This window comes from Bos grunniens, chromosome 15, assembly GCF_055505025.1.
Source record: "Bos grunniens cultivar Pamir isolate PY7600 chromosome 15, Bosgru_T2T1.0, whole genome shotgun sequence".
Lineage (NCBI taxonomy): Eukaryota > Metazoa > Chordata > Mammalia > Artiodactyla > Bovidae > Bos > Bos grunniens.
This window is the reverse complement of record NC_141179.1, coordinates 77,347,376-77,374,870: the sequence shown is the minus strand read 5'-3', so window position 1 is coordinate 77,374,870 and position 27,495 is coordinate 77,347,376. Positions and strand designations below refer to the sequence as shown.

At 45.4% G+C, this 27,495-nt stretch overlaps 2 protein-coding genes and 1 long non-coding RNA gene across 12 annotated transcripts in view; 2 read left to right on the top strand and 1 right to left on the bottom strand.

Moving 5' to 3' along the window:
• LRP4 (LDL receptor related protein 4) overlaps positions 1-15,752 on the top strand; it is a 53,557-nt gene extending 37,805 nt beyond the window's left edge. For 3 of the 5 annotated variants that reach the window (XM_086341402.1, XM_086341404.1, XM_086341405.1), the window contains 7 exons: positions 1,650-1,794; positions 2,068-2,181; positions 2,920-3,055; positions 7,728-7,795; positions 8,522-8,708; positions 10,324-10,465; positions 13,246-15,752. In XM_086341402.1, the coding sequence (XP_086197528.1) occupies positions 1,650-1,794; positions 2,068-2,181; positions 2,920-3,055; positions 7,728-7,795; positions 8,522-8,708; positions 10,324-10,465; positions 13,246-13,578 (1,125 nt within the window). In that variant the 3' untranslated portion in view covers positions 13,579-15,752. The remainder of the gene's footprint in view (positions 1-1,649; positions 1,795-2,067; positions 2,182-2,919; positions 3,056-7,727; positions 7,796-8,521; positions 8,709-10,323; positions 10,466-13,245) is intronic. The other 2 variants (XM_086341403.1, XM_086341406.1) reach the window with 1 other exon arrangement.
• LOC147358528 (uncharacterized) lies at positions 777-23,826 on the bottom strand. 2 transcript variants are annotated; one of them, XR_015142369.1, is made up of 3 exons: positions 23,698-23,826; positions 10,726-10,798; positions 777-2,583 (listed from the first exon to the last, which is right to left on the bottom strand). It is a non-coding gene; the product is annotated as an uncharacterized LOC147358528 (long non-coding RNA). The 2 variants fall into 2 exon arrangements; XR_015142368.1 differs by lacking the exons at positions 777-2,583; positions 10,726-10,798 and adding an exon at positions 16,337-18,656.
• Positions 23,827-23,909: 83 nt separating this feature from the next.
• The window catches only part of CKAP5 (cytoskeleton associated protein 5), a 105,112-nt gene continuing 101,526 nt past the window's right edge, over positions 23,910-27,495 (top strand). For 4 of the 5 annotated variants that reach the window (XM_086341395.1, XM_086341394.1, XM_086341401.1 and 1 more), the window contains exon 1: positions 23,910-23,967. The gene's annotated coding sequence lies outside the window, so the exon portion shown is untranslated. Of the gene's footprint in view, positions 23,968-24,174; positions 24,584-27,495 lie in introns of those variants that run through there. The other variant, XM_086341399.1, reaches the window with a different exon arrangement.

Below are 27,495 nucleotides of genomic sequence, written 5' to 3'. Positions count from 1 at the left end.
GGGGCGTATTTCCTCTGGGCTCTGTGTCTGCTCCAGATGCTGCTGAACAGATGTGCTACGGAAGCCCATTTTAGGAGTGATTCTTGTACACGGAAGCCTTGCCGCCATGCGCCCTGCTGCTCCCGCTTGCCCACATTCTAGCATTCAGAGGGGCGGCTGTCCCACAGCTGCGTACGGAGTCAGCCGTGGGACTTGTGAAAATGCACATTCCTGGGCAGAGGATATAAAGAATCTGCCTCCTGAGGGTCGGGCTGGGAATATTCATTTTAACAAGTTCCCCAGTTGATCCCAGTGCTGTGGTCCCAGCAAGAAAACTCAGGCAGCTCACTTAACAGCCAGAAAGTGGAGTGGCTGAGAGCCAGCGTTTTGAGGCAACAAGCCAGTCAGTAATTATTGGGGGAGTGCCTCCCAACGAGCCAGCTCTGTGGGTTCAAGTTCTGCCTGTGTCATGAAGTGACTGGGCAACTTGGACAAGACAGTGAACTCTCTACACTTCACTTACCTGTAAAAGAAATGAGTTTAATAATAGTGTTCTCCTGAAGTCGTGTCTGACTCTTTGTGACCCCACGAACTTGTAGCCTGCAAGGCGCTCTGTCCATGGAATTCTTCAGGCAAGAATCCTGGAGTGGGTAGCCATTCCCTTCTCCAGGGGATCTTCTCAACCCAGGGAGGGAACCCGGGTCTCCTGCATTGCAGGCGGATTCTTTACTATCTGAGCCATCAGGGAAGCCCAAAATATACACAAAGCATTAACACAGTACCTGCCACTCAGTGTGTGTTATTTCTGATCATTTTAATTAGTATTGGCTGACATTATTTTTTAAGAGTTCTAACCTTGTAAAACAATTCAAGGAAGGAAAAAGGTATCTTTGTCCTTTTTTTGACAAAACATCCACTCTATCTATATTCTGCATTATATCCTACCAGCCAAAAGATTTTCTCTGACTTTACTTAATGATAGGCTTTCCCCCCTCATACTCCACATGTAAAACTACAGGATTATACTGAGTTTAGTTTTCTCGTCTACAAGTTTCCCTGGGGTTTCTGATGTATACCCTAGGGATGGGAGGGGAACCGCCTACACCGCCCTTCCTCCCCTGGTTGAGAATCTCAAGATCACTGAATTAGAGGGCAGCTGCCTGCAGAGGTAACCAGGGAACTTGGGCCAGGGCTGTGAGTGAAGGGCTTAGAACAGGGACCCAGAAGGACCCCCCACCTCCACAATTTACTCCTATTTGCTAGGTACAGGAACTCAGTTATTCACTGAGCCACTGAGTTGACTGAGGACTACATGTTAATGCTGGAAACTGAGAGATGAATAAAGCACATTCTTGTCCTTGAAGGGCTTAATCTGGCAGGACCGATAGACATGTAAAAAATGACCACAGAATGTCAAAACTTGCGTGCAAAAGTGAGGACGCAGCTGAGAACAGCATGGACAGAAGGGTGAATTCTCTGTGGGTAAGAGATCTCCCTGCTACCAGGGGGAGATCTCCTGGGTAAGGTCATACGTGGGGATGCATACAAGTTGATCCGGATATATGAAGAAGAGGGCACCTGGGCAGCAGGAATGAATGGGCTGAGGCACGGAAGCTGTGGTGGGGTCTGCCTATTAATAGTTACCCTTTTGGGGTCCCCTTGTTGAGTAGCAGGACAGGTGGATCTACTGGACAGACTGGCAGACCAAGTCCATTCAGCGTGTGGACAAGTACTCAGGCCGGAACAAGGAGACAGTGTTGGCGAATGTGGAGGGACTCATGGACATCATCGTGGTCTCCCCTCAGCGGCAGACAGGTGGGCTCCCAGTCCTGAGGCTGCTTCCGTACCACTGGTGGGGTTCACTGGTCACCCCAAGGACTGTTAATAACCAAGACGATCAGAGCCACCGGAGAGCCACGTTCACATCTGAAGCTCTTAGTCCTTTTCGGCCCCCTGTTGTTATACCCCTCCTTCCTGCCCCACTGTCCCTGGGAGTCAGGGAGCCCTGAATCTCCTCCATTTGGAGAAGCGTCAAACTGGGAGACTTGATTCTACCCCAGGCCAGATGTTCATTTGCTTTGCTCATAGGGACCAACGCTTGTGGCGTGAACAACGGCGGATGCACTCACCTCTGCTTTGCCAGAACCTCGGACTTTGTGTGTGCCTGTCCTGATGAGCCCGACGGCCGGCCCTGCTCCCTCGGTGAGTTGGACTGACGGGCCCCCCTGCAACAGCGGAGCCCTTGCAAGGGCAGGGGATCAGCAGCTTTTTCCATCTGGGTGAGACTGTCCCTCAGGGGATCTTACAGCAGAGTGACTAGGAGCTTTGAGCTTGAGGTTTGGAACGGCACAGAGTGGGTTCGTCTGGCTCTGGTGCGTGCGTACGTGTGTATGTGCGCAGCTGTGCTGGGGCTTCCTTTGTCACGTGGGGACTTCTCTAGTTGTGGTGCGCTGGCTTCTTGTTGTGGCACATGGGCTTCGGGCTCTGGAGCACGCGGCTTAGTAGTTTCCGTGCATGGGCTTTCTCTAGCTGGGGCGCATGGGCTCAGTTGTCCTGCAGCACGTAGGATCTTAGTTCCCCAACCAGGCATCCAGCCCACATCCCCTGCAATGGAAGGCAGGTTCTGAGCCACTGGACCACCAGGGAAGTCCCTGGCTTCTGGCATTTACTAGAATGGAAATCAGCTCTCTTGAGTCCCTGATCCCTGCTATAACCCGTGCATGACTCTCTTTCTTCCTGCCCTTTGTGGGCCAGCTAGCCCATCCAGAGCTGTTAATATTGGAAACCAAATCCTTTTTAGCAAGAAGGACATCTAACAGGCATGTCTAGGATGAGGGCAGCTAAAAGATGGCTCCGTCAGGTTCTCCAGATGCTACTCTTGGACCACAGGTAGATATTTGGGGCTCCAGTGGTCCACTCCAGCCCTTGTTTTCTCTCCAGTACCTGGCCTGGTGCCCCCAGCTCCCAGGGCTACCAGTATGAGTGAAAGGAGCCCCGTGCTACCCAACACATTACCGACTACCCTGCGTTCTTCTACCACCCGGACCCGTACATCTCTGGAGGAGGTGGAAGGGAGGTAAGTGCATTTAGTATGGGCCTGAGGACTCTTTGATCCAAATCTCATCCCCTGCCAGAGACCACCACAGTCCCAGCTTGATAATTCTGGCAGATGGGAAATGGATTACATCATGATCCACTAGTCCCTGCTGTTTGGAACTGGAGATGATATTTAGTCTTGCAGATTGTTGCAAGTGTATTTTTTTTTTATAGCTCTGGAAGCAAGAAGCTTCAAGAGCAGCTTTAGAGAGAAATCATTCAGGAAGAGTTTCCCCCTGGCATTCCTCCTTCTTCGTTTCTTTCTGTGATTTCTGCTCTGGCAGAACAGGTTTAGCACATGGTCTTCTCCTACATTTTACTTAGAAGCCACCAAGTCATAGTGGTCTCTGGGCTGGGGCTTTTTAATTTGAGACATTCCCAGGTATGTGATGGCCTTAGCTTATAATGACCTGTAACACTACAACAGGCAGGCATGTGCACACACGTGCACACACACACTCTCCACTATTAAATAAACAAGCATAGCCATGAACAGTTCTCAAATTAAGCATAAAATACTGTATTTTGTTAAGCTGAAAGTGCTGTCAATTTAAAATGCATCCTGATTTGAGAGATTAAACTGAAAAAAATTACCAATGGCAATTGTGGTATGCCATTAATTGTAAGACATAGCCCTATTTCAGAGATGTAAGAATATAGAAAAAAATGCTTATCTTAAAGTTGATGAAATATGTTATATTCAACTTAGAGAAAGTCTAATAAATATGTTTTTTTATTTATGCTTGGCAAAAAAAATAATCTGGAAATACAGATAGGAGTAAAGAAGAAGTACCCATATACCCATATATAATTACCTTTAGTGTTTTTTTTTGTTATATATATATATTGCAAAATGATTACCACAATAAGTCTATTTAGTTAACATCCATTACCACACATATCCAGTTTTTTTCCTTATAATGAGAACTTTTAAAACCTACTCTTTCAGCAATCCTACTACTAGGCATATACCCTGAGGAAACCAAAATTGAAAAAGTCACATGTACCCCAATGGCTGCTGCTGCTGCTAAGTCACTTCAGTCGTCTCCGACTCTGTATGACCCCATAGCACTATTTACAATAGCTAGGAAATGGAAGCAAGCTAGATGTCCATCTACAAATGAATGGATAAAGAAGCTGTGGTACATATATACAATGGAATATTACTCAGCCATAAAAAAGAATGCATTTGAGTCAGTTCTAATGAGGTGGGTGAGCCTGTAGAGCCTATTATACAGAGTGAAATAAGTCAGGAAGAGGAAAACAAATGTCGTCTATCAGTGCATATATACGGAATGTAGGAAGATGGTACTAATGAGCCTACGTGCAGGGCAGCAGTGGAGATGCAGAGAACAGACCAACGGGCACGGGGTGGGGTAGGGGAGAAAGGAGAGGGTGGGGCATATGGAGAGAGTAACATGGGAACATACACACTCCCATGTGTAAAACAGATAGCCACTGAGAATCTGCTATATGACTCAGGGCACTCATCCAGGGCTCTGTAAGAACCTAGCAGGGCGGGGTGGGAGGGCTGTGGGAGGGAGGCTCAGGAGGGAGGGGACAGAGGCATTCCTATGGCTGACTCCGGTGTTTGGCAGAAACCAGCACAATACTGTAAAGCAATTGTCCATCAATTAAAAATATGTAAATTTAATTAAAAAAAATTTAACTACTCTCTTAGCAACTTTCAAATGTACAGTATTGTTAACTGTAGTCACTATGAAACTCAATGAAACTAAGCCATGCCCATGGGGCAACCCAAGATGGGCGGGTCATGGTGGAGAGATCTGACAGAATGTGGTCCACTGGAGAAGGGAATGGCAAACCACTTCAGTATTCTTGCCTTGAGAACCCCATGAACAGTATGAAAAGGCAAAATGATAGGATACTGAAAGAGGAACTCCCCAGGTCAGTAGGTGCCCAATATGCTATGAGATGGCTGGATGGCATCACTGACTCAATGGACATGAGTCTCGGTGAACTCCGGGAGTTGGTGATGGACAGGGAGGCCTGGTATGCTGCGATTCATGGGGTCGCAAAGAGTCGGACACGACTGAGTGACTGATCTGATCTGATCTGATGATGTACATTCCGCTCCCGGGACATATAACTGGAAATCTGTGCCTTTTGACCATCTTCACTTGTTTTGTCTACCCCAAGCCCCCCATCGCTGGCAACTACCAATCTGTATGATATTAATTATATCTATTAATTTTTTTTCAGAGTCCACGTATAAGTGATATCTCTGTCTGACTTATTTCACTTAGCATAATGCCCTTAAGGTCCATCCATGTTATTGCAAATGGCAGAATGTCCCCCGCCCTTTTTTAATGGCTGAATAATGTTCCATTGTATCCCTATACAAACATTTTCTTTATCCATTCATCCACTGATGGTCACTTTGGTGGTTTCCATGTCTTGGCTATTATAAATAACGCTACATTGAACGTGGGGTGCAGATACCTTTTTGAGATATTGATTTCATGTTCTATTTTTACTATTTTGATGTCTATCTTCCCAGGCATTTTTCTATTAGATCATTTTCACTGTCATATTATTTTTAATATCAATTGTAGCTTAAAAGGTAATTAATACTTGAATTGTGAAAACAGAAACATAGTAATAAGCCCTAATGAGAACTCTAGACTCTTGTCCCTGAAATTACATCAAGTTTATTCTATGTGCCCCATTTTCTCTTTTTTAAATTTACTTTTAATTAGAGGATAATTGCTTTGAACATTGTGTTGGCCTGTTTTCTCTTGTTAGGAGAGTTTATATAGAAATATTATATGATATAAACACGGACCTTTCTCACTAACTTTTAAGCACTAAAAATCATTTGGGTTTATTCAGAGAACTTTTGAAAAAATATACTCAGATATTTTTTTCCTCTCAGAGTTCTGTTTGAAGACTCAGTACGCCTTGGTTTCAGATGCTTTTGCAGGCAGCTTTTCTCTAACCTTTTAAGTGTCAGTCCCTCAGTCATGTCTGATTCTTTGTGACCCCATGGTCTGTAGCCTGCTGGGCTCCCCCGTCCATGGAATTTTTCAGGCAAGAATACTGGTGTGGGTTGCCGTTTCCCTCTCCGGGGGCTCTAACCTTTTAGGACATACCTTTAATTGCCAGCTCAGAACGAGCATTTCAAGTTAGTTATCTAAGCCCTCTCTCTGGATGTCTTGCATATTCCCATGTGAAAGAATGAAGGAGAGAAAAACAATATATATATTTTTTCAGGTCTTTCTAGACTTTGTGATAATCTTTACCCAATGAGAGGTCTGCTTGACTGGTAGCTTCTTCCCACTCATCCTGGTAGTTTAATAAAGCCTACCATTGGATGTCTTTAGTATTCTTTCAGCAGGCTTTCAGTTCACTCCCAGACCTGCTTCTTCTTTTTAAAGACTCCTATTTAAAGAGTACATATTTTGGGAATTCCCTGGCAGTCCAGTGTTGTGACTGTTTCACTGCCATGTGCATGCTAAGTCTATTCAGTCGTGTCAGACTCTGTGGAACCCCATGGACTGCAGCCCGCCAGGCTCCTCTGCCCATGGGATTTTCCAGGCAAGAACATGGAGTGGGTTGCCATTTACTTCTCCAGGGGATCTTGTCGACCTAGGGGTTGAACCCGGGTCTCTTACATCTACCTGCACTGGCAGGCAGACTCTTTACCACTAGTGCCACCTGGGAAGCCCCTTCACTGCCAAGGGCCTGGGTTTAATCCCTGGTTGGGGATTCTGGGATCCTACAAACCTTGTGGCCAAAAAACAACAAAAGAGTACATATTTTAAAACATTTAAACATGATATAGCGTCTTTAAAATTTTTTTAAATTATTTATTGACCATGTTGGGTCTCCGTTGCTGCGTGGGCTTTTCTCTAGTTGTGAGTGGGGGCCACTCTCCAGTTGAGGTGCATGGGCTTCTCAATACGGTAGCTTTTGTTGCAGAGCATGGGCTCTGCCACATGTGGAATCCTCCCAGACAAGGGATCAAACCCGTGTCTCCTGCATTGGCAGGCGGATTCTTTACCACTGAGCTACCAGGGAAGCCCAGGGTTTGTTTTTTTTTAAACTTTTTATTTTGTATTGGAGTATGCCATCACCGATTCAATGGACACGAGTTTGAGCAAGCTCAGGGAGATGGTGAAGGACAGGGAAGCCTGGTGTGCTGCAGTCCATGGAGTAGCACACAGTTGAGCAACCACAACAAATAGCTGACAAACGATGCTGTGACAGTTTCAGGCGCACAGCAAAGGGGCTCGGCCACACGTGTACGTGTATCCATTCTCCCCCAAATGCTCCTCCCATCCAGGCTGCCGCATAACACTGAGCAGAGTTCCATGTAGCATCTTGAAGACTCACACTGATTGCTCTGTATTTCCCGGTCCCGCCCTCTCCTTCCTTCTAACCTCTCCTGTCTGGTACAGTCTCCTATCTGAAAGCCCTGATCCCAGGCCTTTTGCCCAGTCCTCCCAGGACTTTCCCTTTTCCCGGAGGAAGACAAGATCTTTGTTGAATACGAGTAGCTTTCACATTCGGTTCTGTTTGCCCCACAGGCTTTTGCCCAGTCCTCCCAGGACTTTCCCCTTTTCCTGGAGGAAGGCAAGATCTTTGTTGAATACGGGTAGCTTTCACATTCGGTTCTCTCTGCCCCACAGGTGCTCTGAAAAGGATGCCCGGCTGGGCCTCTGTGCACATTCCAATGAGGCCGTGCCTGCTGCTCCAGGTAAGCCCCCAGTGTCCATCTGCTTTGAAAAACAAGAGGTAAGAAACTGAAGTCTCCAGTGAGATCTTGAGGAACCTTCACAGGGACTCTGGGGTTGATGAACCCTTTCCTTAGACTAAATTCATAGAAAGAACAACCATAAATCGCTGCCACTTCTGGAGTGCTTTCTGTATGCCAGGCATCTATTTATTAAGCCATATTTGTGTGTGCCTGGGCTTCCCCGGTGGCTCAGTGGTAAACAACCTGCCTGATGATGCAGAAGCTGCAAGTTTGACCCCTGGGTCAGGAAGACCCCCTGAAGAAGGAAGTGGCAACCCACTCCAGTATGCTTGCCTGGGAAATCCCAGACAGAGGAGCCTGGTGGGCTATAGTCCATGGGGTTGCAAAGAGTTGGACATGACTTAGTGACTAAACGACAAATGTGTTCACACGTGTATACGTATGTATTTGTATATACACACTCACTTTCAATCTCCAGATGTAATACATTTATTTGATATTATATATTTATTATTAAATATAAATAATAAATGAGGAATTTATTATTTACATTTAACTGATGAGAAAACTTGGGCTTAGAAGTTAAGCATCTTGCCTTAAGTCACACAGCTAGTAAGTGGTAAACTGGGGTTAGAGATGCTGACAGAGTGATAGGTTTCTTCTCAGCCCCCTCCGCCCACCCCCTGCCGCCTCTTCCCTGAGAAGGAGGCCTGTAATTGTCCTCAGATGGTGTGGGAGGCAAAAAGGAGCCTTCCATCCTCCCCGCCCCACGCCAGCTAGAAGACCATCCGTGGTCCCCGCCTAGCGTCCCTCTGCTCTTCCCAGGGGAAGGACTTCACGCCAGCTACATCATCGGTGGACTCCTCAGCGTTCTGCTGATTCTGGTGGTGATCGCGGCTTTGATGCTGTACAGGTAACCTCAGCCCCACTGCAGGGGCCACATGTTCGCTGAGGGGCCCTGCTAGCATGTTTGGGACCCCCTTGAAGCTGACCGCTCACTGATTCAGCTGCTGACCAACCTCATTTCACAGCTGGGTCCCTGGGCAGAGCAGCAGAAGGGAAGGGCAGACGCCTGAATGTGTACCCTTCTTCCCCAGGCACTTCACAGGTCATTTCCTCATTTCATGACCCCAGCAACCCTCGGGATTTTCCCTGTGGGCTAGGGTCCTGAGGACACGGGATGTCGCCCAAGGTCACACAGTAGGAGGCAAAGCTGGCACTGACCTAGCAGCTTTGCTTTTCTGCCACCATCCCACACTGCCTCAAACCACTGAAGCTGGAAGTGATTTTCTCTTCACGCAGACACAACCCTTTATGGCGATGTTGGGTGATGTGTCATTGCTCGGTAGGAATCATCCTGGGAATCCTAAATTTCAAGTTAGAATATTTTTTTTATCACTCTCTCTATATATATTTTCCCCTAAATGCTTTAAATGCAACTCACAGCAAAAATGTCCTTCTGCTAATAACAACAGCTACAACAGTAATGGGCTTCCCTTATGGCTCAGTCGGTAAAGAATCTGCCTGCAGTGCAGGAGACCCGGGTTCGAGTCCTGGGTTGGGAATATTCCCCTGGGGAAGGAAATGGCAATCCACTCCAGTATATTTGCCTGGAGAATCCCATGGATAGAGGAGCCTGGCAGGCTACAGTCCACAGGGTCGCAAGAGTCGGACACGACTTAGCAGCTAAACCACCACCACCATGACAGTAATAATAGTAACAGCTACCATTTAATGAATATGTCTCAATGCCACAACCACCTTATAATACAGGTATTATCATTCCTCACTTTACGGATGAGGATCTAAGGTTCAGAAAGTTTAGATTATGTCCAGCAACATCCCTAAAAGCTAATAAGTACCAGAAGTGGGATTGAAACATAGGTCCGTCTCGACACTAAAACTGGTGTATTCATTTTCTATTGCTGTACAACATAAACCCCAAACTTAGCAACTTAAAGTGACAACGACTGATTACCTCACAGTTTCTGTGGGTCAGAAATCTGGGTGTCGCTTAGCTGGTGCCTCTGCCTCAGGCTGTCTTACGAGGCAGCAATCCAGGTGTCAGCCAGGGTTCCAGTCTTATCTGGAGACTTGACTGGAAGAGGAAGGGCAAGCCCCTTCTAAGCCCAGGATTCAGTTCCTCGCAGGCTATGGGCTGGAGGCCTCCCTTGTCAGTTCCTTGCATTGTGGACCTTTCCATAGAACAACTTCCAACATGGCAGCTTGCATCCCTCAGAACAAAAGCAGGAGAGAGACAGAGAGGGAGGGCAAGCCAAGAGGGAAGCCAGTTTCCTTGTCAGGAGTTTCCTTGTAACCAAATCTAGTATCCCACACTCTTCTATGTTCTGTTCCACAGAAGCAAGTCAGCAGGCCCAGCCCACACTCACGGGGCAGGGATTCAGAAGGTGTGAGAACCAGGAGATGGGGCCCACTGCGAGGCTGCCTGCCGCATGTGGGTTACAGCTTCCCCAGATATCCTCCCCATACAGATCTGAACTAATTTCTCATACCCGTTTCTTCCAAAGACACAAAAAGTCCAAGTTAACTGATCCTGGAATGGGGAACCTGACCTACAGCAACCCCTCCTACCGAACTTCCACTCAGGAAGTGAAGATCGAAGCGACCCCCAAACCGGCCATGTACAATCAACTGTGCTATAAGAAAGAGGTGAGCGTGAAGACTTGTATCTGAGAGTTTGTTTCTGGAGCGGGCGGGGGATCACGCTCCAGTCACCTGAGCAGTGAGGCCGCAGGGAGGGGTGTGATGTGGTCCTGCCATCTTGGGAGCAACAGTGAAAAGAAGACTGGAATGTGATTTGGGTTTCTGGAGCAGTTGGCAGCTTGCGAGGGACCAGCTTGAGGGGCCCTGGTGAGAGCAAGGTTAGAAAGCAGATCCCAGGGATGTCCCTGGTGTGGCTGGGACCTCACCTTCCGACACAGAGGGTGTGGGTTCAATCCCTGGGCAGGAAGCTAAGATCCCACATGCTTTGGGGTCGAAAACCTAAAACATAAAAACAGAAGCAATACTGTAACAAATTCAATTTAAAAAATAAAAACTTAAAAAAAAAAAGCAAGCAAGCAGATCCCAGGAGGTTTAGGTCTGAAGGCATGTGGGTGTGTACCTCCCTGCCTGAACATGTTTTCCCAGGCTCAGATGTTCCTTCTCTTCTAGAGTTGTCATTCCCCAGCAGTGAGGCTGTGCTCCTTTAAAATGACCCCAAACTCCTAGAACTCCTGGACTCCCGCTTTCTAACCCCTGATCCAAGCTGTTGGCACCCAAGCTGTAGTTGGGAATGGCTGGTGTTTTGCTATTCTTCCTTTTATCACAGAATCCAAAGGAATTTCTCTACAATTCTGAAAGTTTATGTGATTTTGTTCTTTTAACCCCTTTGTTGTGAAAAATTATTTGCTGAATGTTTAGGCATGAAAAATAGTCCCATTTCAATGAGGGCATATAACCTAGGACTTTGATTTTCCTAGTCTAATATGACTCTTGTTTTTTTTCCTAAAATCCTGCAACCCTTCATTAGAAATTATCCTGAATGGGACCATATGACATTCTCTTGGCCTGTCTAGCACAGTCAGAACCAGCCCTCACACTGACAGGGCTCCTCTGCATAACTAATACGCTCTACATAATAATCATGTGATTTCAGGATCCACGAATTCCCCTATTAAAAAAACCTGCTACAAGCCAAAACTGAACCTATAGGGATAGCTTGCAGATTCAGGGATGACAGACTCCTTCTCTGTTAATATCTTTTGAGAGAAAGACTCCTGAAGCTGCTTGGGTTCCTGGCTTGTCTGATGCCCCAGAAAGGAAGCCCAGTGAGGGCCCTCGGTTAGACACTAAAATCATGTGGCTCTCTCTCCTGTTGTATGCTTTCTCCTCAGCAGCTCTCTCACCCCTCTGATAGCCTTTCACCCTTTCTCTTCTGATTTCCTCTCCATTTCAGGTACCTGTTGCTGTGTGTTTGTAGAGGGAGTGGTATCCCCCATTGCTAGTGCCATGCCACCCACCTCTTCCTGACTTACCCCCCGTATCTCTGTGATGAAGACGCTGAATGGGCTGCATCTTATCTGACACTAATTCGGCATGGAGCGTGTGCTTGGTGACTGGGCATGTGTGTGCGTGCCTGTGGGCTTGTGTGCTGTGTCTCTCTCTGCTTGATCGAGGGAGCTGTTACTCCCAGAGTGTAGGGAGGACCATATTTTATGTTGTGTAACCATCAAAGCATCCTGCTTATTGTAGGGGCTCAATAAATATCTGTGGAATTGAATTGTTACTAAAATAAAGAAGCAGTTGCAGGGCTCTTGGCAGGAACACTATCCCAGGGACAGAAGCCAAGCCATGGCCCATTTTTCTCTTGGCAGTGGCGGCATGTTGGTTGGTATCCCCCAGAAACCAGGAGTAAGGCTATCCTTTGAGGAATCCAAAAAGGGAGAAGCCTGAGCAGAACTTAAGGCTTCCTTGGAAGGATCCCTGGTTGCTTGAGAATGGCCCCAAGGCTCATGGGAGCAGAGTCAGAATAACCTCACACAAAAGCTTGTAGGTTACAGGTCCCCAGTGGATTGACACTTAGAACCCAAATGAGAAGGTTTTCTAGAGTCTTTCTGCCTTACCTTCTGAACTTTTCTTAAGAATATTAGAAAGGAGAGAATTAAGACTAAAGTGAACATGGAGCTATGTTCAATATCTTGTAATAAACTATAGTGGAAAAGAATCTGAAAAAGAATTTTAACTGAATCACTTTGCTGTACACCAGAAACTAACACAAAATTGTAAATCAACTCTACTTTAAAAACAAGAAAAAGAATAAATCCAATATTGTAAATTAGCCTCTAATTAAAATAAGTAAATTTAATTTAAAATGTATAAAAAATAATAAAAACAAGAAAAAGAATAAAATAGCACAAAAGTGGTTTAAAATCTTGGATAAGTGAACATTTAACTGCTTCCCTCAATTGCTTCTGACCAGTATCTTAGCATGCTGTCCCATTAATAAACCACATTAGCGATGTGGCAATAGCTAACACGACTTAGTGCATGTTCATGTGTTAGATTTTATGTGTTAGGTCCCTACTAATTGCATTTCATGGATCACCTCTTTTGACGCTCACAGCCATAGGTTATGAGGTATGGGTACTGTTGCTCTAAAGAGGTGAGCCTGAGTTTGAGAGATGTTCAGTGATTCGCTCCAGGTGACGCAGCCAGTGCGTGGCTCACGCAAGGCCAGAAGCCACGGTTCTCCCGCCTCCCAGTATGATAAATGGTAATGATCATCAAAGCTGCTCCTTTCCTTTTAGGCTCAGCCTTATACATTGGCTCTGACTAAACTTCCCCGTTTGTCTGTGAGATCTTTGCACTCTTCGCACCCACTCCTACTCCATCCACCCACTTCAGAGAGAGCTGATCAACTGACCCTGTCTCTCCGCTCTCCACCCCAGGGTGGACCTGACCATAACTACACCAAGGAGAAGGTCAAGATTGTCGAGGGCATCTGCCTCCTGTCTGGTGACGATGCCGAGTGGGATGACCTCAAGCAACTGCGCAGCTCCCGGGGGGGCCTTCTTCGGGATCACGTGTGCATGAAGACAGACACCGTGTCCATCCAGGCCAGCTCTGGCTCCCTGGACGACATGGAGACGGAGCAGCTGTTGCAGGAAGAGCAGTCCGAGTGCAGCAGCGTCCATACCGCAGCCACTCCCGAAAGACGGGGCTCCCTGCCGGACACAGGCTGGAGACACGAACGCAAGCTCTCCTCGGAGAGCCAGGTCTAAACGCCCGCATTCCCCTCCCTGCCTCTTCCTTCTCCTTGGTGGACTCCCGGTCCTCGTGCTCGCTTACACGGCAGGCCCCTTTTCTCTGTGCTGGCCCTGCTCCTCCTCCTCCCACCCCGTTAACTGCTCCCCGAGCCCTCTGCGCGAGCTGTTTCCACCCGAGTTCTTACCTACCTGTGCACCAGAAATGATGGGGCGTCCTCAGAATTTAGACCTGGACTGTACCATGAACCTCACCTCCTGCACTCCATCCTGATCGCCCCCAATCCCACCCCGCCGCCCCGAAACCAGGCCTGGTAACGATTCCTCGTCATTACAGAGCTCCACCTCCCTCCCCTGGTACCCTCAGTGCCTGCCCCGCCAGAGCTGACCACCCAAGACGGCACTCCCCTCATCAGAGCTGGCCTGACCGCTTCTCTGGAGAACTTGCTGACTGGGGGCTGGAGCCTGGGGCTGGGGTCATGTACAGAGAGAGAGATGAAGGATAGAGGCTGAGAGGAGGAGGAGTCAGCCCAGCTGGCATGGGCATCTGGGGAACCTCCAGCCTCGAGGGCGCTGGCAACATGAATAAGATTTCAAGGGTGATTGGGCCGGGTGTCCTGTCCATTGCGGGCAGTGGATATGATTCATGCCCTGAGAGTTGTTGTTTTTCCAGCTGCAGGCATTGAAAAGATCTATCTGGGTCTGGCTCAAGCTGTTCTTCCTCCTGCCAGAATGCCTGGAGCCTTTTCTACCTTCAGATGACTGGGGGTGGGGGTCCCTACCACAGGGCTGCTGGCTAATACGAATCCCCTCCTGCTGCCTCCAGGCTGTGAGCCGGTGGCTTGAGTAAGTGTGGCGGCCCTCAGCACAGGGTCTCTGCCATGTCTGAGAAGTGCTTCTTAGGCCAAACATAGCACATCTCCTGAACTTTTAATGTCCTGCCACTCTCTTCCCTCCTCATTCTCTGGGATTCTGAGCACAGAGATCCTGGAGCAACTTCTCAAAGGAGAGCCGTAAAGTTCAACAAATGGCTGGGAAGAGTGATCAGGTCAGAGACTCGAGGCCCCCAGGGCCTAAAGTGAAGTGTCCATGAGGCTGAGCCTCCTGCGTTCTCTCAGGTGCTCAGGGATCTAAGCGAGTGGACAGAGAGCCTGCAGCTGGGGGTGGTGAAGTACCCACTCCGAGTCCTCCCAGCTAGGTGACTCCCATTCCATGCTGAAATGCCATCACTGGCTTCATGCTTATTCACAGAAAAGGCATGTGTGTCACACAAATGTTGGGGGAATTGAGACTTCTTATTGTCCTAAACTTCTACTTAGCTCTTCTGGGTTTGTTTGTTTTTCGGTGCCTAATGTGCTTATTCTGATCTAGCCTTGTGGGCACCTGTGGTGAAGAGGCCTAAATAAAGATGCGAAGTGTGTGTGTCTGTGGGGGGCAAGGAATAGAAAAGTAGAGAGAAACAATGAGGAGGCCCTTTCAGCCCAGGGCACACCCAGACTTCTTTGACCCAGGGATGAGAAGCCACAACAGGAGCTGAGGATGGATGGGGGTGCCTTGAGGGTGTTTCCAAATTTGAAGCATGTCCTGGGGTTCCTGGCATTGAGAAATCAGCCGCCAAACATGTGAGTGAAAAGGGAAGACCAGAGCTAACCCTTTCCTGTCGGTTCTAAGATCGCTTGAGACAGGTGCCAGGCTGTTAGCCCTGCTCTCAGTAGCCAGCCTCAGGTCTGGACCCTCAAAGGACAGCCAGGCCAGGCCAAGCAGGATTTCCCAGAACACAAAACAGGAAAAGGTCGGTCCCCCTCCTGGGAGGAAAGGGGGGCATTTCACATTTGACGGGGCAGTAGAAGAAGGAGCACTTTGCGTCCTTGGGTTCGCGGCTTGGGGATGCGGAGAGAAAGTAGCCAAACGGTATCTTCTCATGTGGAAAGGGGGAAGGATCTTATTGCACTTGGGCTGTTCAGAATGTAGAAAGGACATATTTGAAGAAATATCTATTTGAGCACTGATTTACTATGTAAAAAGCAAAATCTCTCTGTCCTGAACTAACGGAAGTGATTCTCCCACGCTCACGTGTAATGGTTTTAACGTTACTCACTGGAGAGATTGGACTTTCTGGAGTTATTTAACCACTATGTTCAGTATTTTAGGACTTCATGATAATTTAATATAAATTTAGCTTTTCTTAATCACCTTGCCTGGCTTGGAGTCATGACTAGTAACTGCACCTGCTCTGTCTGAAACATGCTGTGGAGACCTGCTTTCAGACATCACCACTAAGCCCTTTGGGGGATATGAAGAGCGATAAAGGGTGGGAGGTTCCTGGCTGGAGCTTCAGCTCATCTTGAGAAGACAGGTTAAGACCAGAGTTCATTGGCTTCTGAAATCCTCATGTCCTCTAGAGCAGGGTGGCTGGTAGGTTTCATTCTGAGTGCCAACTCTGGTTGGTCATGGCTGCCCGAGGTTCTGTCCAGACACAGTGGAAAAAAGTGTCATGATGGTTAGTGGAGTCTTCTTTGGGCACCAAAAGGAAGCGTCATGGCATGTACGGCCATGACATACATTCTATTTCTGTTCTAGGTCTATGAGGACTTTGGTGTCACAGAACTTGACTTTGCCTTGCAGGGATGGTCACTGAAGACTGATGTCTTAAAAGAAAAGCACGGGGATGGGGACAAGAAGGGTTGATTCTGGTCCCAGGTCTACCACTAGCTCTGTTTGATCTTAGTTGTGTTTCACAGTTACTCTGAGAATGGGTCAAATGAACTACAATTCCTTTTGTTTTTAAGAACCTGTCTATTCATAGCCCATCCATTACATCTCAAGGCTAGAACAAGGCATTGGGGATCCCATTTCAGCCTCTGGACATAATACCTTTCAGTGAAGATTGGGAATCATGCAAGTCTTAATGTCAGATACACAATTTGATGTCAGGGATCAACAGTTGATTTTCTAAGCCACAAACCATTTCTAGAATATTGTTCCCATTCATTCATTCATTCATTCATCTGCGAGGGGCTGGACACTGCCCAAGCGTTACCAAAAAAGACTATCACAGAGGTCAGAGTCCACCAACACCACCCCACCCCTCAAAGAAGAAAAAGGAAGCAAGAAGGACTGAATCTTTTTGTATATAAGTGATGAGATCTGAGTATAAACTGTCATGTGTATTTCTTCTAACTCTACTGAGGGATTGGTGTGCTAGAACAAAAACAAGTAGAATAGCTCAAGGACAACCATCCACCATTCTGTTTTGGACAGACAGGAAAGGAGGACATTTGAAGAAATGAAATCCAGTCTAGTGCACAAGCGTATATACCTGTAGTAAGTGCCCCCTTCCAGAGCCTCAGAATTACAGGCCAAGGCTATGAACAGTGACCACTAGAGCCAGGAAGAACCTTTCAAATAGGGAGAAAAAAATGAATGCATTGAACACACACCATTTGCCTGGAAAACTGGAAGTGTTTCTGGAAGAAGAAAATTTGGTGGATGCATTTTGCTAACCTGTGATTGTCCTGCTGTCTCAGCAGGAGGTGGCAGAGGGGAACAGGGTTGGCCTGATGGCCCAGTTCTTGACAAGAATTTGACCAGTGGCAAGTGAGAATTCTGTAACAGCGTCAGGGACTAGCACCCTATTTTCATGTATGCTCACTCTTAGCTTCCTCATCAGTAAAATGAAAAGGTTGAACCAGGTGATTGCTGAGGTCCTTTCTGGCCCGAGACTTGTATTTATGTTCCTTCCAGGAAATCTTAGGGATGAAACAAGACTTGAGAATTCCTTGTCTGGTTTTCTGGATATAAAATCTAGAACTGCTAAGTAGGGAGATAATGAGTCAAATTCTAACAAACTGGACACATTTTTGCAAACTACTAATAGTTATGTTCAAAATACAGTCACTGCCTTTCTTTCTATATTATTTGAGCAAACTGTGCAACCTAAGATGAATCAGTTCAGTTCAGTTGCTCAGTCGTATCCGACTCTTTGTGACCCCATGAACCGCAGCACACCAGGCCTCCCTGTCCATCACCAACTCCCGGAGTTTACCCAAACTCATGTCCATTGAGTCGGTGATGTCATCCAGCCATCTCATCCTCTGTCGTCCCCTTCTCCTCCTGCCCTCAATCTTTCCCAGCATCAGGGTCTTTTCAAATGAGTCAGCTCTTCGCATGAGGTGGCTAAAGTATTGGAGTTTCAGCTTCAACATCAGTCCTTCCAATGAACACCCAGGACTGATCTCCTTTAGGATGGACTGGTTGGATCTCCTTGCAGTTCAAGGGACTCTCAAGAGCCTTCTCCAACACCACAGTTGAAAAGCATCAATTCTTCAGTGCTCAGCTTTCTTTATAGTCCAACTCTCACATCCATACATGACTACTGGAAAAACTATAGCCTTGACTAGATGGACCTTTGTTGGCAAAGTAACGTCTCTGCTTTTGAATATGCTGTCTAGGTTGGTCATAACTTTCCTTCCAAGGAGTAAGCGTCTTTTAATTTCATGGCTGCAGTCACCATTTGCAGTGATTTTGGAGTCCCCCAAAATAAAGTCTGTCACTGTTTCCACTGTTTCCCCATCTATTTGCCATGAAGTGATGGGACCGGATACCATGATCTTAGTTTTCTGAATGTTGAGCTTTAAGCCAACTTTTTCACTCTCCTCTTTCACTTTCATCAAGAGGCTCTTTAGTTCTTCACTTTCTGCCATAAGGGTGGTGTCATCTGCATATCTAAGGTTATTGACATTTCTCCCGGCAATCTTGATTCCAGCTTGTGCTTCTTCCAGCCCAGCGTTTCTCATGATGTACTCTGCATATAAGTAAGCACGGTGACGATATACATCCTTGACATACTCCTTTTCCTATTTGGAACCAGTCTGTTGTTCCATGTCCAGTTTTAATTGTTGCTTCCTGAGCTGCATACAGGTTTCTCAAGAGACAGGTCAGGTGGTCTGGTATTCCCATCTCTTTCAGAATTTTCCACAGTTTATTGTGATCCACACAGTCAAGGCTTTGGCAGAGTCAATAAAGCAGAATAAGATGAACAGATCTCTGTAAACCATAAAAGGTCTCCAAGGCATGAACTGAAGCTTTCATCAAACCTAGGCCAGAAGAAAACAGTCAGTGGTGCCTAGGAACCAGGAAAGAGCATCTACAAGAGCTGAGGGTATAGGAGGTTCTAAGCATAATGCACTGACATTCAAGGGTGCTGCTAAGTCACTTCAGTCGTGTCCAACTCTGTGCGACCCCATAGACGGCAGCCCACCAGGCTCCCCCGTCCCTGGGATTCTCCAGGCAAGAACACTGGAGTGGGCTGCCATTTCCTCTCCAATGCATGAAAGTGAAAAGTGAAAGTGAAGTCACTCAGTCATGTCTGACTCTTAGCGACCCCCTGGACTGCAGCCTACTAGGCTCCTCCATCCATGGGATTTTCCAGGCAAGAGTACTGGAGTGGGGTGCCATTGCCTTCTCCAGACATTCAAGGGTACCTTTAGTCATTTCTACTAATGGATATAATGATAAAAGAAATGTGGTTGAACCCTTTTTGTGGCTAAGAAACAGTCCATATCTTTTCTTCATATTTGAAGATGACTCAACTGATCCAGCTAGTAGGATATGTGCTGGGGGATATTTCAGGCAGCCTTTGTTTTGAAATATTCCCTCACTCACCCACTTTTTTCCTCTCCAGCTCATTCTCCCATTAACCAGGTGACAGAGGCTAAGTAGAGCTCTGCATAGAGGACAGAATTTTATTTCCTGTCAAGGCTCCACGTCACAACTTTAGACACCCTGATGTGATGTTAAAACAGATCCAGACAGCCTAATTAAGGGTCTGCATTTAAACCCAAGGCTGAAGTTAGCCCCAAGGCTATCCAATCTGCTTATTTCATTTTACAAGACACAAAGAGCCAAGAACTTTCACTTATCCTGCCCTTCTCAGTGGTTTTTCCTTCAGCCCTTAAAAGCCTGCTGACAGACTGCTAGAGAAGTCCATAATCTCTCCTTTCTGCATATTTCCTCTTTGGTGGAGCTGATGCTTCTGTGGTCAAAGTTCTTGGACAGCCTGCATTTTGGGGCCTAAGGAGAAATGGACTATAAGAGAAAAAAAAAGCTGTTCATCCCTTCATTCAACCAGCACCTATTAAATGCAACCAAGTGCAAGCTGGGATAGGCTTTGCCGTCTTGGAGGCCAGTCAAGGCATTAAAACCCACAGCCATATAAGATCTGTGTTAATGTCGCCACTGCTGTCTCCAGGGAATAATGCAGGGAGTACCTGGACTGAGAGCTGAAGTTAATCACTGAAGCTGCTCCTTTTAGGCTGGATGGATCCATGTCCCATGGTAGGGATGTTTCCACCAAAATGGCTTGTGATTGTGATGGAATGAGCACTGTCCTAACCCTTGCAGACTTTCCAGAAATGCTCGGCACAATTACTCAGCAGCCACCATGTTTGGCATTTGTTTCCTGCTTCCGGTTGCAATAATACAGTCTTCACTTAGATATCTAATGTCCACAAGGGTTTCATTATTAACTTCCATGTGTAGAACTATTGAGAGATCCCAGGAATGAAGTAGGTGCACATAAGTCTAATAAATACATAAATAAATGCCATTTGATGATAATTCTGGACTTGCTAAACACTGAGCATCTACTATGGGCAAAGTACTATATTAGGTTTCTACAAGGCTCTACAGAATCTGCCATTCCCTTCTCTCTATTATCAGTAGAACCGCAGCTGCTACTACCTTCCTGTTGCCAAATACTCTGCTCTTTCTCAAACCTGCCAGGTATGCACCCAACTTAGGGTCTTTGCATAGCTGTTCCCTCTGGCTAGCACTTTCTTCCTCTAGATATACTCATGGCGAACTGCTTTGCCTTTTTCAAGCGTTTGCTCAGATGTGATCTCAATGAAACTCTGACCACCCTTCATAAAATTATAGTCTTTCCAACTGCACTTCCCAATTCCTTCTACCTTGTTTCATTCTATTTTCCCATTGCACATATTGTCAATAACATACTACACAATTTCTTAAGTGTTGATTGTTTATGTTTCCTCATTATAATGTGAACACCATAAGAGGAGGGTTTTTTTGGGGGGGGGATATATTTTATTTATGGATAATCTCAAATGCCTAGAACAGTCCCTGCACATACTAGGTGCTCAAAAAATATTTGCTGAATGAATGAATAAATCAGACATTTAATGCCCACCTTCTAGTGGGGTTGCACCTAAACCAAGTAAGACAAAAAGGGATTTTGCCATCTTGTTCTAAAGTCTAAATCTCTGGGATCTAGACTCTGCACATTGTTAATTCACCAAATTCCAGGTTACCATCACTCTCTCCTTACATGTAATCTTCAATTTATTTCTGATAATATTTAAATAAAGTAAACATGTCAATGATCAATGATTGAAGAAGACTATTTCTCTATACTGCTAGCCTGTTTCTCAAAGATTAGGGTGACATTTTGCTCAGATCGGCTCCTCCCCGCCCCCTCTGCCTGTGGATCTGTCCGCATCGCTCATCGTTTCATTCTGGCCACTCTCTCACTCTGTGGTCTCATCCACAATTTCATCTTTTCACTCCATGGAGGTGATTCTTAAATCTGTATCACTTGAGTCCAGTCTCTTCTCACAACTCTCGTCCTGGACTCCCTAGGCCTACTTACGCGATTCTGTTTGCATGTCTCATTGCTATGTAAAAGTAAACAGGTCTGAAACAAAACATCTTGTCTAACCTTTGAGACTGGCTTCTCCTGACTTTCTACTTCCATTTGGGCAACCATTGCCTCCCATTCCCTAGGCTCCAATCCTGGCCACACTGACTCATCTCTCTAAATGGGTCCCACCCTCACCTTTATTCCTAACTTAGTCTGTTGCCAAAACTTTCCCCCTTTCTTGGATCTTTTCTCATCATTTCCATTGCTCATATCAGACTCGTAACTGGGCTCTCAACTCTAACCATTTTAGAATTAGACAATCAAGCTAGTTAGTTTTCCAAAGTGCAATTCTGATTTTGTCACTCCCTTGCTCAGAAATCTTCAGTAGCTCTTCACTGCCTACTTTAATAAAGTACAAATTCCTTACCCTAATATTCAAGACCCTCCAAAAAGTGTTCCTTTCTCAGTTACTCTTGTGTCCCACTAACTTCCTAATATGAACCCACTTCTAAAATCAGCCCACAGGTTCAACCCCCAATATAAAATGTACTTTCTTGTCTCTGTGCCCATACTTTTCCCACTACTAGACATTCTCCCTTCTCCTTCTATTAAAAAAAACTTTTTTAACATGTCAGTGGTAAAAAATTCATTTCCCTCCCTGATGAGTCCCAATCCCCTTTTTTGAAATTCCAGTATTGTTTTAATCATTTCCAGGCAGACACACATATACACATACAATTATAACCATATATAATAAAATTATTCCATGTGCCAAGTCACTTCAGTCACGTCTGACTATTTCGCAACCCGAGGGACTATAGCCTGTCAGGCTCCTCTGTCCATGGGATTCTCCAAGCAAGAATACTGGACTGCATTGCCATGCCCTTCTCTGGGGGATCTTTTCAACCAAGGGATTGAACCTGTGTCTCCTGTGGCTTCTGCATTGCAGGCAGATTCTTTACCACTGAGCCACTGGGGAAACCCCCAAATCAGTCCATATGTATGCTTTTCTGCAACTTGCCTTTTTTACAATTAAATAAAATTTGTGCATTTTTCTAACTGGCGCATATAGATTAACCATATTCTTTTTAACAGTTGCATAGTATTCTGTTGAATGGATATACCATTATTTATATAAGTTCCCTATAAATGAACATGTAATTTTTAGGCGTTTTTTTTGTTGATGTGTTTGTTTTCTAAATCAGTGTGTAGTGAATGTATTTGTACATTTTTCTTTACATACATTCATAAATCTGTATGACAAATTCCCATCAGTAGCATTATTTGGCCAGAGATTATATACATTTTACATTTTAATAACTGTTAAATTTGCCTCCTAAAAGTTTGTACCAGTTATACTTTTACTGACAAGTGACTTTGAATGTATATTTCTTTTTTTTTTTTTTTAATCAATGGACATGAGTTTGAGCAAATGAATGTATATTTCTCTAACTCTTAGCTAACCAAAAGTTGTTAAACTTTCTCATCTTTGCCAATTTGATAGATTAAAACAAAAACTATTGTTTTATTACTTTCACTCATCCCTTCTCCATTTCTTACCCTCTTGCCTACATACAGTTTAAATCTCAGATTAAAAATACATCCCCTTCACAGATCTTTCTCCATCTATTTTCTCCCTTCCCCTAAACATCTACAGCTTTTCTTTTATATTGTTCTCATATTGCTTGAATTTTAGTGACTAGTTCTATACGTTTTATTCCTCTGACAACTGTAGTTTGCAAATTCCTTTAGGATCAGGTCTTATTCATAGAAACACTGACTGTAGAGACAAAACAAGAATTTCAGGAACCATATTAACCAAGTCTCTCATTTTTACAAATAACCAGAGTATTAAGTCTTTAAAGAATGCATTACTGTTCAAAGGCTGTTTCTAGACACTCAATTAGTTATATTAATTCAACACACTAAATTTATCAGGGAAACATCATTATCCCGGTTCACTGATAAGGAAACTAAGTTCCACATGATTTACTGAGAAAAGTGCTTTACTCAGAGCAGGTCCAAGACCAGGATCCATCGTCCTGGCTCCATTCATTCTCCTTCCACTGTATGTTAGTTGCCTTTCTGGTTTCCCGCACTCACTCTGCTGCACATAAATATTTGTGAATAAAATGACTCGGAAAAAGAATTGCCAGGTGTTGTCTGCATCTCCAATACTTTGTCCACTTGATGCGAAGAACTGATTCATTGTTAAAGACCCTGATGCTGGGGACAGATTGAAGGCAGGAGGAGAAGGGACGACAGAGGATGAGATGGTTGGATGGAATCACCGACCCGATGGATTTGAGTTTGAACAAGCTCCAGGTATTGGTGATGGACAGGGAGGCCTGGCATGTTGTCGCAAAAAGTCGGACAAGACTGAACGACTGAACTGACTGGCTGACAGGAGTTTAAATACCTGCAATTAAGTAAAGCAAACCTGCTGACCACCCAGGAGGCACAGCTAGCTCTTCACACACCTTTCTTCCAGGACAGTCTCAATCTTTCGCTTCTCGCCCGGTGACCTCCCCACAGGACCAAGCAGAGTCAGGCTCCAAGGGAAACACGGCTGCGCACGGCCCCTTTAAGACTGCGGGCGGCGCGTGCCCACAATTCTTTCAAACGGACCAATGGAAGGACAATGGGCGGTCCGCCCAGGACCAATAAACAACGAGGACACTGCGGGGTGTGCGGCGGCCCAAGCGGTTTCAAACGGCTTAGAGCAACCTCTCGGTTCTGGCCCGGCGGAGGTGAGTGGACTGTGGGCCCGACCCACCCGCCTAGGCCCCTCAGGTTCACGAGTCGCGCGCGAGGAGCGGCCCCTCACCCCGGGCGCGGGGTGCGGGGGTCTTCCGCGGACGCGCGCCTTCCTCGCCCCACAAACCCGGCGGGTCTGAGGCGGCGGAGCGGGGCGGAGGCCGGGGGACGGGCGGCAGGGAGGGCGGGGGGGCGTGGGCGCTCGGGTGCGGCTGAGGCCGGAGCCGGGATCCGGGTGACCGGGGCGCGGCGCGGCGGGGTACGGGCTGCCGCGCCCGAGGGATGCGTGCGGCGCAGGGCCGCGTCTGGCGGCTCAGGGTGTTCGGGTGCTGGGGCCGGGGAGCCTACGAGCCGGCCCTGCTACGGCGCCCCTCGCGTAATTGTCAAATGAATGAATGAGAGAGAACCTCCGTGGGCTGTGGTGGTTGTGAAGGGCCCTGGTCGCCTCAGAGCGTGACCAGGACAGTAGTCCCCGGGCCTGCCCGCGCACCTGTGCCCGGCCCGCGCACCTGCGGCCCCGCCGGCTTGCTGCGATTTAAAACGATTCGGATCGCATCGCTCCGCCCTTCCGCCTGGCTTTCTCTCTCAGAAGGTGTCAGTAGAGTTCAGGTATATTTCCAGCTTTGAAGCTTTGGGGGACCCATACAATAGCCAGCAGTGTAGGTTAATCAGGCCTTGCTACTTTAACGTGAGATCTCGGTAAACTAGATTCTTACTTGTTAAGCTCTTAACCACTGTGGCTGTCGAGATAGCGACCCTGCCATTGTGGTAATTGTCAGGCCGGATTTAAACGCGCCCGTTTTTGTTTCTGGAATAGAAAATGGTGAAAATCGTGTGGCCAGAGCGGCTATTATGTGTTAGAAAATACACTCGTGTTGATGAATCTGAGCAATGAGTTTTTCATTCAGCGAAAATAGAGGAAGAAGAGGTTTTTGTAGAACTTGCCCCAAATTTATGCATGGCTCCAGTTTAATTCTTATGGGACTCAAGGCTTCAAGTGTTGGCCCAGAAATGCTCCCTGTCTTATTTTATGCATAATTATAGTAACTGAAAACTCATTTTGAGAGAGGTGAACTCCTCCTTTCTCCATTTTTATCACCCTGAAAAGTCCTTCTTTGACCTAAAGAGCTGATAATGAAGGTAACAATCTTTGAAACTTAAGAAATTGTAAAAGATTTGGATTTTTCTTAAATGACTGGATAAACTGTAATGTTTTTATAAAATGACATAAAGAAAGGTGAAATCAATATATATTTGCCAACATAAATTAAACATAATGGGTAAACCCATGAGAAAAAAATTTACACAAGTTTTTAAAGTTTGTTCACTCAGGCAACAGCAAGCAAAAATATTCCTTAACAATAAACTGTATAATTTATTACTTTAAAATTTTTGATCAACAGCTTAATTTTAACAGCAGAGTTTTAACGGCAATAAATTTGAGTACCCTAATATTATGAACACTGTCTTAGGTTTTGGGAAAGCAATGAAAAATAATAAATGTATTTAACAGTGCCTTAGGTTATTGTTTAAAATCTTGATGGGGAAGGAAAACTTTTCTTTATGTTGGAGCAAAGTCAAGTTCCTTTATGCTCCTTTGTCTTAATGGAGTCTCATTCATTCATTCAACAAATATTGATGCCTACCGTGTGTTAAACATTGTTCTAGATTCTGGGAATACACTGGTGAACCAGAAAAAGACAAAGCCCCTGACCTAAGGGAGTTTGACAATTTTATCTCTCAAACAGTTTGCTGTAGCAAATTGTCATTTCTATAATCCCTCTGGCCAGCTCTAGTCCTTGAACAAAGTAAATGCTCAGCTACTTCTCCCAGCAGTAGTTAACATTTATTGAATATTCTACTGGGTGCCACATTTTATCTTTTTTAATTCTCACAACCTTTTACAGATGAGGAAACTGAGTCTTGAAAGCTTATGCAGCTTGCTCAAAATCATACAACTGATGGCACCTCAATTTGAACCCAAGTTAGTCTGTTCAGTGCCGTTGCACATAACTTCTGGTTGTACTGTGTGACGTAATGAGATCTGTTAGGGATAACTTGGGATCATTTTCTGGGTAGACTCTCCCTCTTGCCTTTTTTTCTTAAATACTTCTATCAGAGACATAAGAAAATGTGAACCACAGGCATGGTGGGTTTTAGAGGGAAGGTGGAAGAACAGTTCAAAATGGCATATTTACCATATGAAAGATGGACAGTTGTGACAGTGGGAGATAGCACTAAATGGGGGCGTAGAGTTTAGACGTGGATCTAATGATTGGTGAATTCCTGGTGATCAGTGTTGGAGGTTTGAATTTTTTTTAACCTTATTTCAATTATTGTTAAATGCATATTTGTACCTGTAGAGTTCAGGATATGTTGCTTACCTTGTTTCTATCAGGGCGGTTGCCTTGCCCACTTGATTTATCTCGAATACTTAAAAGTTACTCTTTTTGGCCTTTGTGTGTGTTCTCTCTGCCTGGAACTTCCCACCTGCTCTACCCTGCCTCAAGCTTGTCTTTGTGTATAGGCATCACTCAGGTCTCAACTCAAATGTCATCTCCTTAAAGAGGCATTTTCCAAGCTCCAATTAATGTAGCCCTCTTGGTCATATTTACCTCACTTTGTTTTTTAAACTGTATACCATTTATTGCTATATGATAGGTCATTTATTGTTTGCTTGTATATTGTCTGATTTCCTCACAGAAATGAAAGCAGGGCACAGGAGCTTTTTTTTATTTATTTATTTTTTAATCTGTGAGGTTATTTCAATGCTTCAAGCGGTGCTTAGGACAAATAAGGTGGCCAGAAAATGTTTGTTGGCCAAAACTGGAGTAGTTTTCTCCATGTAATAAACTGTACAACTAACCAGTGTTTCTGTGTCTTTGGATATAGCAATATCTTAGCAGACTAATTTGGAAAGTCTTCAACTAAGAATCATGGAAAAATGATAGTTTTATGTTTGTGTTGACTGAGAGAGAAGATAGATCTGGCTTCCCCACCTCGCTGTTTCCCCCTAGTTTTTAAAAACTTTAAAATATGTAGAAGTTTTTAGGGGTATTGTTTAGTAGAATGTTCATGTGTTGCAATTTATCTGATGTTTTTCTTATAATTAGACTGGGGTTATGTGTTTTGGGTAGGAAGATCACAGAGAGAATGCCATTTTAATCCCATCATATAAAGGGTACTATCAACATGATTTATGACGGTTGGTATTGACTTTTATCATCTGGATGAAGTAGTGTTTGTCTGGTTTCTCCACTACAGAGTTAACTCTTTTCCTCTTTCTGTACTGTGGTCTTCGGAAGGAAGTACAGCCCACTTAGGAAGTGAGGGATTGTGCTCCCTGTCCTTGGGGCGGCATAGCTAGATAATTTATTTGAATTTCTTCTGCGTGAAAAATTTGTCCCTCTTTCCCCATTTATTAGTTTAGTCAAGGATTTATATCAGTATAAACTGAAGGGTATTTTATACTTTGAGTTATATTCCAGTACTGCTTTACTTTGTTGCTCGAATTGTTCCAG